The sequence below is a fragment of the Melanostigma gelatinosum genome, assembly GCF_949748355.1.
Source record: "Melanostigma gelatinosum genome assembly, chromosome: 20".
NCBI lineage: Eukaryota > Metazoa > Chordata > Actinopteri > Perciformes > Zoarcidae > Melanostigma > Melanostigma gelatinosum.
Window position 1 is genome coordinate 9,784,636 of NC_136653.1, and position 13,723 is coordinate 9,798,358.

The 13,723-nt window shown below is 44.5% G+C and overlaps 1 protein-coding gene across 1 annotated transcript; it reads right to left on the reverse strand.

Moving 5' to 3' along the window:
• Positions 1-1,483: 1,483 nt before the first annotated feature.
• eef1e1 (eukaryotic translation elongation factor 1 epsilon 1) lies at positions 1,484-8,638 on the reverse strand. The gene is made up of 4 exons (XM_079291873.1): positions 8,527-8,638; positions 7,600-7,797; positions 5,375-5,470; positions 1,484-3,342 (listed from the first exon to the last, which is right to left on the reverse strand). The coding sequence occupies exons 1-4, from the start codon at positions 8,608-8,610 to the stop codon at positions 3,199-3,201; spliced, it is 522 nt and encodes a 173-aa protein (XP_079147999.1). The 5' UTR covers positions 8,611-8,638; the 3' UTR covers positions 1,484-3,198.
• Positions 8,639-13,723: the final 5,085 nt, after the last annotated feature.

Genomic DNA, 13,723 nt, shown 5'->3' on the forward strand with positions numbered 1-13,723 from the left:
GCCCGATGTAGTATCCTGCCCATTTTGTCATATATTGACACGTCAACTTTTTCAGTTCTGTAAACCTCCCAAAGTGTAAAATTCTTGAAGAAGTTTTCGCAGCTTTTTCCGCCTCTATGATCCGCTCTGTGTGAGAGAGTGAGGCGTCAGCATCACTCCCTCACACAGCTCCACGGTGAGAGACGAAGTCATCAGCAGACACCGATGATCATCACACCGTATCGACCTTTGACCTCCTTCTCACCAGGCGGTGAGGGGGGAGGTCAGAGGTCGGTGCGCCGCTGTGGGGCGGGACACAGTTGGTAAAATGGGAGGGTCTTGAGCGTATCCATTCAGGGGCCACCCCTGCGGAGCGTTGCTCCTCTCGCCGTCAGAAGTTGGTGGGAAGGTCGCCTCTAATTGGTGCCTGTGTCCTGGTTACCTGCGGTGGCCTCATCACTGCGTGCGGCTTTGACTGCTCTCAGGTTTGATCAGGAAGGAACTTGACCGCGTGAGACCGTGCCGCACGAGCATTTTGAGATGAGTTTCAAAATGACTAATCATCTCTGTATACTTGGAATCATTTTCAAGAAAAATGTCTTGTTGGAATACAAAAAATAAACGAGCAGGAAACCATCAACACTCAGCAAATTCAAATGGCTCAACTTTGTATTTTGGGATGAAATCCTGTAAAAACACACAATAGGTGCAGATGAGTTTTGAAGCATTGCTTGTAAAAAAGGATCTTCAAGGAAGGAATGTTTAGCTTTGACCCTTTTTATCAGTTTATTTGAGTGTCGGCCCATTTGCCATAATTTCTTTCAGTTTACTTTAAATCTTTTGAGTTTTGCAACGTTTTTTTTTCTAATCCTCCATATGTAAACCTCTTGAAGGATACTTTTGGTTGTGCATAAACGGGCAGGACAATCTGATCAACTCATGACACTCAAAAAGTACTCCAAATTTTGTAAAAATATTGTCAAATTCAACAGCATTCAAAAGCCCTCGTGAGCCAGAGTGAATGTTATTAATGCGAAAGTTATTTAAAGTATCCGTTTTATGGGCTTCACTTGTACTTAATTAACGGTGGTCACATACATCTTTAAAGATAGTCATTTTTAACCTTGCTGGGTCTGTAACCAGGGCAACACCACAAATACAAGTGAATAAAGAAGAATGTGTCCAGCTGCAACTTCTGCGGGCCAAGCTTCATTAAATACTCCTCAGACTATGAAACCGTCTGATGCTGCACATTCAAAACCAAATGTTAACATAACCGAGCGAACAATGGCTTCTTTAACGGAGGACCGCACCATGAAGGGCCCCAACTAGTCACAAGGCTCTCGCTCAAATGACTGCAAGCTGTTTTTAATCCTTCCCATCTTCACAAGCAAACAGTCTGAACAGAACTGCACTGAACTCTTGTCTTCTGGCTGGTTTACGGACAACACTCTTTGAGAATTTTGAAAAATACACACCGACAAATAAGCAGAGAGGTCAGGGGTCACAAGCTGTGTATCTTTTTGATTTTATTGGCAGAGGATGAACATCATGGTGACATTAGATAATAAAAAAAACACACAGAAGCCACAACAGACACAAAGATATGTAGCTCTGTTAGGATGGAGGAAAGTAAAAACCTAGCTGAAAGCATGAGACAGTAAAGTTCAACAGACACTTTGATGCAAACACAAAATAAACCAGTATTATTAGCTTTAGACGAGAGTTTTTTGCACTCAAAGATTTGAGTGTACAAGTGTTTTCTTCTAAAACATGATTTCATTTCCTACCGTTCTTTGTCTACTTATCATTAGCTTCATAATGTTAATTTACAGGATCTGCCGCCACGATGAGGCCTGTTAATGGCGCTAACAGCAAACATCCAGCCAGCAGCAGTAAGGCTTTCGGAGGCACGGATCATTGTTCACGTCACAAAAAGATCCCTCGGCCTCTGGGTGCTCTTTTTCCTCTATGTGGCCTCCCACCCTCCCTCGCTCGCTGCCTCCCTTCGTCCTTCTCTCTCAAGCAGCCCCGTGGGAGCGCGAGGGTTGAAATGACACACAGTGGCTGACTGTCGCCCAGGGGCCTGGGTTCTGGCCTTGGCTGGCTGGATCTGTGTGGCAGCTGGTGAGCCCGCTGCCCTCTCTCTGGCCTGCAGCATCAACAGTGGTGGTAGTGGGACTGATTGGAGCCTCACTCTGATCTCCGACTCTGGGGCTGACGCTCAAAACTGCTCACTGCTGCCCACACGACTGACTGGTGGTGAAGAAGTGGATGCAATCAGGAACACACACACACACACAAACACACACTCAACTGTCCAGTCCAATGGAGAGTTGCATGTGAAAAACATAAAATCCAAAGAAAACAAACAAAATGTTACAGTCACGTTAGGGATGAGAGCTGAGAGAGACCACGATAATCAGCAGGGCAGAGAGATGGCAGCATGACGGTGGTCATCATAGGGTCACGATGGTGAACCAGCGACCACATGCATTTGGAAAAACTGTTGCTGAAAATGCATTCATGAGGCCTAAAGGAAGCTGCATGCGCTAAAAGACATAATGTACCGCCAGTTAAGTAACATCTCTGAAGGCTTCTTTTCATACTTGTAATCGCATGTTCATAGTTTAGATCAGACAAAATAAATCCACATCCAAACATATATAAATAAATAGAAACTCGTACAGCATTCCCTTTGAGAGCAACCAAACAAACATGGACTTCCAAGTCACCGACAAAGTCAAAATTACCAACAAAATGAATAAAAGTGCAAATGAATTGTCTGACATATTTGCTCCCTAGATACTGAATAAGGGTTAAGACACCAAACGTCTTATGAAAAGTGTTGAATGAGTTAAAGTCAACAGCCAATGGCACTGAAATATTAAAAACACTGAGATTTTTGTTTTTAGATATGAACTGAACTTGATTTTATTAGAACGAATAAAACTGCTTTTGTTTTTGCTCTTTACTGATTTTCCTGATCAAACATATATTGTAGAAGATCCAAATAGCGAACAGGCAGAGTTAAGACACAAAACATAAAAGGCAGGAATCACGATGTGAATAACAGGAATAAAAATCTTGGGTAATCATGACTATGTGAAACGTGATGATGAGACAGACTTTTAGCCCAGGTCCGCTCCGCAAGACAGATGAGTGTGATGAGTCAGGCTAGGTTGGGGGGGGGGGGGGGGGGGGGGGGGGTCTCAGGTCTCAGTGGTGTTTGCTGGAGTAAATTTTGTTCCTGAGCACAACTACGGGTGGAAGGGGGTGCCGGATGCCTGGGTAGTGCTGAATGTGGTCGAACCATCGTGTCACGTTCACATACTGCTCCTTCTCCTGGACGGCCAAGTCCACCTGAGAGAGAGAGAGAGAGAGAGCGAGAGAGAGAGAGCGAGAGAGAGCAAGAGAGAGAGAGAGAGAGCGAGAGAGAGAGAGCGAGAGAGAGAGAGAGAGAGAGCGAGAGAGAGAGAGAGAGCAAGAGAGAGCAAGAGAGAGCGAGAGAGCGAGAGAGAGCGAGAGAGAGCGAGAGAGAGCGAGAGAGCGAGAGAGAGAGAGAGAGAGAGAGAGAGAGCAAGAGAGAGAGAGAGCGAGAGAGAGCGAGAGAGAGAGAGCGAGAGAGATAGAGAGAGAGAGAGAGAGAGCGAGAGAGAGAGAGCGCGCGAGAGAGAGAGAGCGAGAGAGAGAGAGAGAGAGAGAGCAAGAGAGAGAGAGAGCGAGAGAGAGCGAGAGAGAGAGAGCGAGAGAGATAGAGAGAGAGAGAGAGAGAGAGCGCGAGAGAGAGAGAGAGAGAGAGAGAGAGAGAGAGAGCGCGAGAGAGAGAGAGAGCGAGAGAGAGCGCGAGAGAGAGAGAGAGAGAGCGGTTCATCCGATTAGAGAGAAACAGGTTGAAAGACGGAGCGTCATGCTTTAATATTTGATGGAGTTGAACAACGTCCTAGTCAGTTAGCAATGCCGCATTAGTTGCAAACAGTAAATGTGATTTTGACCAGCGACATTCTGTTTATTTAATGTAATAATAAAGAAAATGTTATTTTGCTGTTAAACAAAATTACTTTTGTTTTGTTCTGAAGTTGTATCGTAGTTCCTGGATACTTTAACTTCTTCAGGGCTTTAAAAAAAACCTCCTTCTCCAGTCAAACTGATCCCGACTGATGAACACACGGAAACCATCACCTGTTGGTCACGAGTTAACGTTCATTTTAAACGGTCACGAGCAAGTTTGTGTCAGACATATTTCCCTGTTAATGCAGGTGACAAACTACAACAACAAAACAATCCGAATAACAGAGCAGATCAGGATGTCCTTTAGAAGAATAATGGTATTAGACGTGTGCCTTTTCATTATCTCATGAACTGGAATGTGGCCATTTGCCACACAGACGACACTCATGCCTACAAGCATTCTAGCATCAGTCAGGTTTAATGTTGGTGTCATGTTGGTCTCCATGAATTGAACATCAGGACGAGCTGTGGTTCAGGGCTGGGCTAGCTGACCCTTGTCCCCGAGGTTAAAAACCACACTGATTGGGAACTAAAGTGACGGGGGGGGGGCAACCTTCCATCTCCGCCACAACTACTGACATCCCTCAACATGTGATCTCTCCCTCTCCCCGCCGTCTCATTCCGTCTTCCCCGTTTCGGAACTCGCGTTCTTTCAATCCTGGAAGGCATAACAAACTTACTTGTCCCTGGTCTGAGGCTAAAGACATCACTTTGTGCCACATCGCTTTAGCTGTCCGAAGAGAAGTGAGAATGTGTTTATAGCCCACTGTGTTCATTGCCAACTTGTTCTTGATGCCCTTTGGCCATATGACCGGTCTAATTGTGTGCTACGCACTGTGACAGATTGCTTATTAAAGTTGCGGTTTGATTGAAGTGAGCGCTGATGGTGAGGGAAAGGGACGGACGGATGGAGTCCTTGGAAAATAGTGGTGAGAATGGTACAGAGACACAACAACCCAATCACATGTAGCCCTGAATGTGCAATCACACACAACTTTGGAAAAATTCCATTCCAAGTTTTTTCTCAATTGTTTACGGCCTTTATTTCGTTGTGTGTCAGACACTATGAGTTACAAAAAGCTTCAACTGTGTCCTAGTAGTGCACTTCAATGAGCAACAATGAATCTGAACACTCCAAAAGTAGACGTCGAGTGGAACGCTTCATTACTTTTCTTTTAACTAATTGGTTATTAAATTACAATTAACCTTTTTTTTCCAAGTCACGATTTATGCAACATCAACCCTGACCCCTAAGTTAACCTCATCCAAATCCAAATCTATTTTCACAAACTTGCATCAGCAGATGTTTTAGTGACACATTATGGTTGAAGTGATAAGGAGCACATAGGAATGTGAACGGTGTGATCCCTAAAGGGTAACTCACTATGAGCGGATGGATCCCACAGAACATGAAGGTGTCCGCTAAGGTGAACCGGTTGCCAGCCATGTAGACTTTGTCCTGCAGGTAGAGGTTGAGGTCCTGCGAGGAAATAAAAGCAAATCAGGTCAACTTATGCAGCGTGGAATGCATCTCTTCACATGATGAATACATCATACATTCTGTATTTCACTAAACACTGTTGTGGATTTATTGTACGAACTGACTCTTTTGTGTTTTGCTGAAAAACTCAACTAAGTAGTATGCAGCGATGTAAAATAAGAGTTAAATGTAATTTCTTTGTTCTTTGCTAAATGTTACTCTCTTGATGGACGCTAGACCTAAAGGGGGCATGTATGACAGCAGGTTCGTTAACCTACATATCTGTGGGTGCGTGATGCACACGAGTCTGGGCCTGCAAGTGTGTGTGCATGTGTGTGTGTGTGTGTGTCTGCTTGCCGTGCTATGTGGGTAAGAGTAATATGTAACCTGAGGGGGTTTAGCATCTCTCCCCATGACTGGCGACTTAGCACAGATGCTGTGCAAAACAGGCTATTTGTTTACTTCGCTACCAAATGACTTCAACTCTCGCTCGCAGATCTAATGAAGCTGTCCTAAACTTGGGCGTCGCGATGTGTGTTTCTCAGCCCCGACGTGCATGGAAGTGCTGGTCCCAGGGGAAGGGACCATCTTTAGCACTTGTACATTGTGCGAAGGGAACACGCCACGCACACGGAGCATCTTGGGGGCAAATGGAGTTATTGTGCTGCAAGAGTGGGCGATGCCAAACAAGGCATGAAGACGGCAGACTTCCTCCTCTTCCACAATCGGATCCTTGCTCTTCTTAGCCTACAGCCATGGAGCTGAAGCCCAGTGGAGCATCAGAGGAGAGGCAGCTCTCCTGCCCCCCCCCCCCCCCCCCCACACACACACACACACCCCCAGCACACATGGTGCTCGGAACCCTGGTACCGCACAAGATATATTTACATTACTATCGCAATTCCTTGCATGTCTTCGGGAGTAGTCTTCTATAGCTACTGCTGTCGCGATCGTCCGGACACCATTTTCTATTGTTGCCGCTTTCCCACACAGTGAATTCACAGTCCCAACACAAGGGTCTGACTGTTGACAGATCAGAACTTTCAGAATTAAATCCTGAATACCATTAAATGCTTGAGGGAAATCTTAAATTAAATTCATGATGTTTTCTGTATCTTTCACATCAGTGGTGCAAAAAAACAAATAGCAGTCAGAAGTCAGAAATCAAGCCTATAATGCAGTACATGGCGGTCAGGATGAGTGGGGAACTGACCCGGGTGTAATTGTCTGTATCTTAAGAGCATTACAGTTTTATGAACATACTCCTGTGGCGGCAGCAAGTCACTCAGCACTAGCCTAACTGGTTTAAGGTGGGGTGACAGACATTCCCCAAATATTCAGCTATCCTTGGGTTCAGGGCCAAATTGGCCTTCAGTGTGTATCATCACATTACACGAGTGACAAGACGTTCGCTTCAGAAACACGTCTCAGCTTGAAAGAACTATGAGTTTCGTATTTGCATCCTGGGGTGAGAAAATTTAAGAAGTCTTGCAGTTGACAGTTTTTTTATCTCCGGATAATTTAATGGGAGATGACTAGGACGGGGGGCCACCGGGCAGGCACCAGAACTGAGCTGCTCAGGGCGACTTCCATCTGTAAGTGGCACCATTAAAATATTTAAGAGGCCTGTCCGGATAACACGCTGCCGCACAGTATGACTCCTCAGCCATGCCACAACAGTGTGTCACGCTGAGAAGTGCGAACACACACACACACAGTCAAACAAACACACACTTTCATGCTGACATGACAGTGCCAAGAGGCGCCCAGCGTCCTGCAGACCAGTGGCTGCCGATCCATTTCATGCTGTCTGGCATCAGGCACATTAAGGCTTTTCTTTTTCACTGCTGTGTGGGGGCCACGTCACCTGAAGGGCCATACATCAGTCTGTGTTCCTGTCGCTTACACTTTAACAACACACACACACACACACAGTGGTCTAGCTGGTGGACAGAGAGAGAGAGATAGGGAATGTGTGGGATGCTGTGGCACCTCTCAAAGGAAAAGGGAATTATTTCAATAATTTTCTTCTTCTGACAATCATAAAAAAAATAAAAATACAAGATGCAATACAACAGCAATTTGGAAGAAACTATTTCAAAGAGTTCCTTGAAGATCCCCTTCTCTACCTTCAGGATGGTCTTGACGTCTTCCCTCGTGCAGCCATCCAGCTTGGTGACTCTGTACTCCAGCCACTGCTGCACCACTGCCCTGCTCTCTGCACAGTCTCCCAGCAGCTCCGGGCGCTTGGCCTCTCTCACCAGGTGACAGGCGACAGTCACCAAGCCCACCAGCGGAGGACCATTGACGTTCTGTAGCACGGGTACCTGCGTGGAGACGGGGAGAGAAACAGGGAGATGGGGATAACGGTGGCAAGAAAAGAGGAATTCTATTTAATTTGATTCAAAATCAGCCGTGTCTGTATTTGCTTACGTCTCCTGAAAGAACATGTTTCTTCAGTTCCAAAAAAATGCACCCTTGCTAGCTTTACATATTCGTGAATAAAACAGTTTTACTTGATAAAAGACAAAGTAAATGAGGTTGAGCATTTAGGTTAATATCCAGATGAGTTATCAGTGGAGTTATTAAAAAAGAATTGCTTGCAACATTTCCCATAAATATTAGGCTGAGTTGTGACTTTCTCCCCGTCTTTAACTCATCAATAAGGTTACATTAATTTTACAGTGCTACTCCGTAAAGCGAATTTATAGCAGGCATGACGTCCCACTCCTCCCTCACTTTACTTCAATTGACGGGCATGCGCACATCATGGGGCTATTTCCATTGTTGCTGAGTTGTGGAAATAAAGACAACTGGCATCTAATGTTGCTGCCTGGATTTGATGCATCAGCCTAATCGATGAAAAAGATCACAGACTGATAACACAAGGTTTATATGCCACGAACATGCCAGTATTATCAACACACATGACTCGCTTGTTAGCATTATCTAGCTAGCTGCTGTGTCCTATTTACAATAGTGTACAAGCGTTCTATGAAATAAAACAGCGTTTTAACGCCTGAAGTTGATTCCACAAAGAAGTACGGTCATGTCACCTTTTTGTCCCCCTGTGTACTGTATTTGTTCGGCTTTTTTAATCCTAAATATTTCTCCAGCGACGATAGCTCCCGTATAGCCATGTTTCTGACTGTCGGAGGGGCAGTGCAGTGTGCGTGTGACCTGATTGGGTAAAATTCTCAACTCCCGCCCACTATAGTTTGACTGACTGTAGAGTTAACCAATTACACAGAGCTTGCAAGTCTGTTCATTACGTTGCGTCAGTGAATGAGCAGTCATCAATAATAAAATAAAATAAAATAAAATAAAATAAAATAAAATAAAATAAAATAAAATAAAATAAAATAAAATAAAATAAAATGAAATGAAATGAAATGAAATGAAATGAAATAAAAATAAAAATAGTAGGTGAACTAGAATTGTACAAATTTAAATCTGAAATTTATCAATATTAATAAGGAAATTAATATTTTCCTTTTAGGCCATCTGTAGTAATTGATACCATAGACATAGATAACATAGAGAGTGACAGCTGGGCTGAGGTGTCACACCACAAGCTTTCTTTGCATCCCCAGCAGTCCCACTTTGTAACAGCTCACCTGGATGACAAGGCTCGAGGTGATGTCAGCCACTGCAGCAATACAAATGAAATTCATATTTTTTCTCTGGATTTTTATTGACGTTATTCAGACTGCAATGAAATACAAAAAGCAAGGTATGGCAGGCAGAGGCTGGGGAGTCTAAACTGAAGCCGTCTGTGGCGTACACCTGTGCTTTTCCTACTCTGACATGTCAAAATGTATTCTGTGAAAGAGGCTTGTGGCAAACAGCAATATCCATTTATACATATTCATGGTACTTTTTGTATTCATGTCCATATTTGCCACTTTTGAGGGTCATCATTTTTCACAACGAGGAGGCCAAAGATGAATACAATGTTCATATATTCGACATCATGGCATTAAAATGAACTTTTTTAGGCAAAGCGTAAAACACTACACTGTTCTGTTTCGCTTGTAATTACAAGAAGTCCCTCTATCTTTTACCCAATTGTCATCATCATGTGGCCAGTATTTATGTCTCACATATATACCAATACATTCTTAATGCTGCGTTACATTGCTTGGACTACACAATGGACCCATGGTGCTCTGCAATACAGCTGATTCTCATATCGGCATCAGTTGTGCTTCATGTGAACTATTTCCACCCATGAATCCACATCTTTCCCTTTCACCATGTATGTGGCCTTAATATAAAAGAACAGATGATATTTTTATACCCAATTTGTTCAGAAAAAGCTGTCCCAGAAAACAGATTAATTATAAGAACGAGTACACAGACTATCACAAATGATTAGATGCCATGAAACAAGGTAAGGCTAATTTATGTTTTTTTTCTTTTCTTTTTTCCATCAAACCATTTTTTGCTGTTTGTTTATAGGCTCCAGCACGTCATACACTTTTACCCTAGTGGGGCTTCCATAAATAAATGCCTGCAGCATTAAAGTGCGTCTCCTTTAACTAAATGCCTCCAAGCTGCCACATCCTGTCTGTACTCAGGCGGGCTGAGGACAACGATCCCCAGTGCCCAGGACTAACTGTATAGCCTGTGGGAGTTTTCTCATGCCGATTGTGATACACAATCTGGGGTCACATTAGTAAGGAAATCTACAATGGGGGTCACCGTTAGTGCCGTGGGGCTTCCCAAGGCAGGCATAGCCATAAACACAGCCTCAGTCCTGGTAGATATATCCCCCCCTCTGCCCAGTCTGTAACTTACAATATGCCGTTACACTGATTTGTCTAGCTGGGATGCAGGGCCACAGCCCCGCCTGTCTCCTCTGTTACCTTTCACGACCTGTGAAAGCTCTCTGACTGAATACTGTATTTTAACCACACAGATGCTCGCAGAAGGAGAGGGGAGGGATCGGTTGTGAGTAGTCGACATGAACGCTGTCAGCACAGATTGGTGAAATTGCATATTGGTGCGAGGTCGGATCCCCGGCGTGGAGTGAACGTGGGGACGGGCGCCAGGAGGCGGGGTGACAGTTTGGGAGAAGGCCGCGAGTTGTGAGATGAAGACAGACAGATGTATGCTGCGGTGCTGCCCGTACCTTCCGCTCCTGTCAGCTTTTATTTTTGATTTGATCTTGTCCAAAGAGCTGGATGCTTGATGTTTGACTTTTTCAAAAAACTACCATGAAAATAGATTTTTTGGTAAATGGATGATAGTTTGAATAGCACACAGAGTGCGCTTATTTCATTTTTTGCAGAATTGCTTTTTGTAATAGATTAGATAATACATTTTTGAAGGGTTTGTTTCAATCACACGATGGTCCTTTGATTTGAAAACTTAAAAACTTAAAAAGTCAACAAAATCTCTGCTGTAAGTATTTTTTGTGTGTGTTTATTTTCAGGATCAATATAGAATGTTGGAAAATGGTAAAACTAAATAACTAAATTAGATAAAAACAGCTCAAAAAACTCAAGGTGGCACCTTAAAACGTCTTTGTTTGTCCCACTGACAGTCCACAACCCAAAGATATTCGTTAACTATCACACGAAACAGAGAAAAGCAGCAAATCCTCACATTGGACTGGATTCGACGATCGAAAACGCTGATAAATTTCCGTGACTTGTTTCAGCTTTAGTTTTAACGCTCCTATATGGAGACTTAATCTGAGGACAAAACGTAAACCTCATCTCCATGACAAACCTTCACTTCTAAGCCAGGCCTGCTGTTCAGTGACTTTCAGCCAGTGCAGTATATGACTAGTAGTCCACACAGTGTGTCTTTTGGCTCCGGAGCTGTTGGCTCTTGCAGCGGAGGAGAGTCAGAGGATGCCAGAAATGTCGTACCTCCAGGCGGGACCTTTGGGCCTTCGTGACGACAACAGTAATGGGATTATAGGAACCACCCTGCTGCTCCACGCAGAAACAGGCACCCAAAGGCTAAAAACAACAAGCTGGTCCCCCACGCCATCACACACAAACACACATGCAAATGAGTGCGTGTTAGAATATGTTTACAAGGGGGATGGAAGGGTTGGGTGAGCCAGTGACAGGAGTGGAATGATGACATTTTTGTGGCATTTCATGTCTTTCCCTTAACATTTGTGACACGAGATTAGCATTGGAGGGCACGCTCTTATGTGTGTGTGTGTTTGTGTGTGTGTAGAAGTAGGGTGGTTAAAGTCTCCGACTGATCAGGAGAGGCCCCCCGAGATAAACGAACGTAAAGGCAGTTTCTCCATTTCCTCCTCCTCTGCTTACATGCCAACCCACAAGGATGTGGGACATGCTGGGGGACACTGTACCAGCTCACAGTGACAACAAACCCTGTCCCTGCCTCCCATCCAGCAGCAGTCACTTAGGACTATTAATTACTGCTCTGAATTTCCTCCTCCTTACCCGTAGCCATCCGTGTCCCCCTCAGACAAACAACCTCGGTGGGAGGATCTTGATTATTATAGCTTCTGAAAAGTCAGATTGTCTTTTATTGAAGTTGCCCACTGGCCATGCAGGTCTCTCTCTCTCTCTCTCTCTCTCTCTCTCTCTCTCTCTCTCTCTCTCTCTCTCTCTCTCTCTCTCTCTCTCTCTCTCTCTCTCTCTCTCTCTCTCTCTCTCATCTCTCTCTCTCTCTCTCTCTCTCTCTCTCTCTCTCTCTCTGTCAGACTAACTCTCGGAGCAAGCTGTTAGGTGGCCGGGAGGTTGACGAGGGAGACTCCCATGTTGTTGGAGAGGTCTGAACTCATGCAACTCACGAGAGGTTGAAGCATGCACACAAACACACACTCAAGCGCTGGCTTACTGTAAAGCTGGAAACGTCCGCGTGCATCTTCAGAACAATTTTGTCCTTCACCAGCAGGGAGCACTGTGGGTCTTTCAAAAATCACAAAGTCCAGCTCTCTACACAGCCCGGCTGCATCTAAACCGGGACTTGGACTTAGAAATAAGAAAGTGACTGGTAAAAAGAGATGGGATCATATATGGAACTTATAGCAGCATCGAAATCACTGTATCTAGAAAAAAACAATGAAACCAGTATGTTCAGCTCATCAGTGAGCAGACAGTTGAGCACTTTTAACAGCATTTTTCAAAAAGATTATAATTTTACATTATAAAGTAAATAGTCAAATCTATGTGTTAACATGTTGCAGACATGACCTTATATCTAGGCCCTGTAAATAGTGTGGTTTGGTAACTTCATCTTCCATAATATCAGATGAGGAACAGGTTCAGTTGGGGAGTTTAGTGCCTTATAGGGGCCTGTTTTAGTGCAGTGCTCCGGGGCACATCAATGACTTTTTCTTTTTCTGTTGCAGTTTCCAAAAGGTTAAAATGAAACTCCATCTTTTTGATTGCAAAGTTTGAAATGTTTAAGAATCACAGGCGTATGAGAACGCATTTGGGAAACCTCCGCCCGGGTCCTAATCCTCCCGCCCATCCGTCTTCATGTCTTTAACCCATTAGTTTGATTCACTACCTCTGGAGCGGGAAAGTGAATGCTCAGGCCGCCACTTGTCTCTCCTATGACTGTGTCCACTATATCCCTTTCGCGTGGCACTTTATGGCCGACTGAAGAAGGGTGGAAGGGGCATGTATGTGTGTGTGTGTGTGTGTGTGTGAGAAAGAAGACGGAAAGTGGAGGAGGGGGAGGGCAGGAGAGATAGATATAGGGAGATTCAGAGGGTTATTTCTCCCTCTTCCCCTCTCTGAGAGCTAGGAATCATGGTCTGCATGACAGGTCGCCAGCCCCCGTCGGGGGTGATCTATATGAGACCCTCTTTATTGGCAATTTCAACCCAGGGACAGATGAGACTGCAGCCAGCCAGCCGGACAGCCAGGCTATGATGAAAGCGCCCAGGACTCACCTGTGACTCTCGCACTGAAGGCGAGAGAAATAATGCATCAGAGGTTATATGTGGAGCTATGTGTGGTGTGTAGACGTATGAGCCATGAGCGTGTGTGTGTGTGTGCGGTAGAAATAATGTATGGCTGCTGTCATGCCCAGAGGTCTCTGTTTAGTATGGAGAAAACCACTGAGCTGTGTTGCAGGCAGATTTCGATTGAGATGGTTTGGATACTTTACATATTGTTGGAGTGTAGGGTAAATAATTCAAGTCAGAGCAACAGTCAAGGATCTGTCCGTGACTTATTGCTTTTGGCTACCTCGGAGTAACACGACTGTTGAACATGCATATCCCGTAACAAAGCCATGCGAACCACATCA

What these genes read in the sequence shown, in the direction of transcription:
- eef1e1 (XM_079291873.1), bottom strand. Translation starts at nt 8,610, where the DNA reads ATGGCTATACGGGAGCTATCGTCGCTGGAGAAATATTTAGGATTAAAA. An exon ending in GTACACAGGGGGACAAAAAG is followed by an intron (nt 7,798 to 8,526) that starts GTGACATGACCG and finishes GTCTCCACGCAG; the next exon opens with GTACCCGTGCTACAGAACGT. An exon ending in ACGTCAAGACCATCCTGAAG is followed by an intron (nt 5,471 to 7,599) that starts GTAGAGAAGGGG and finishes ATTTCCTCGCAG; the next exon opens with GACCTCAACCTCTACCTGCA.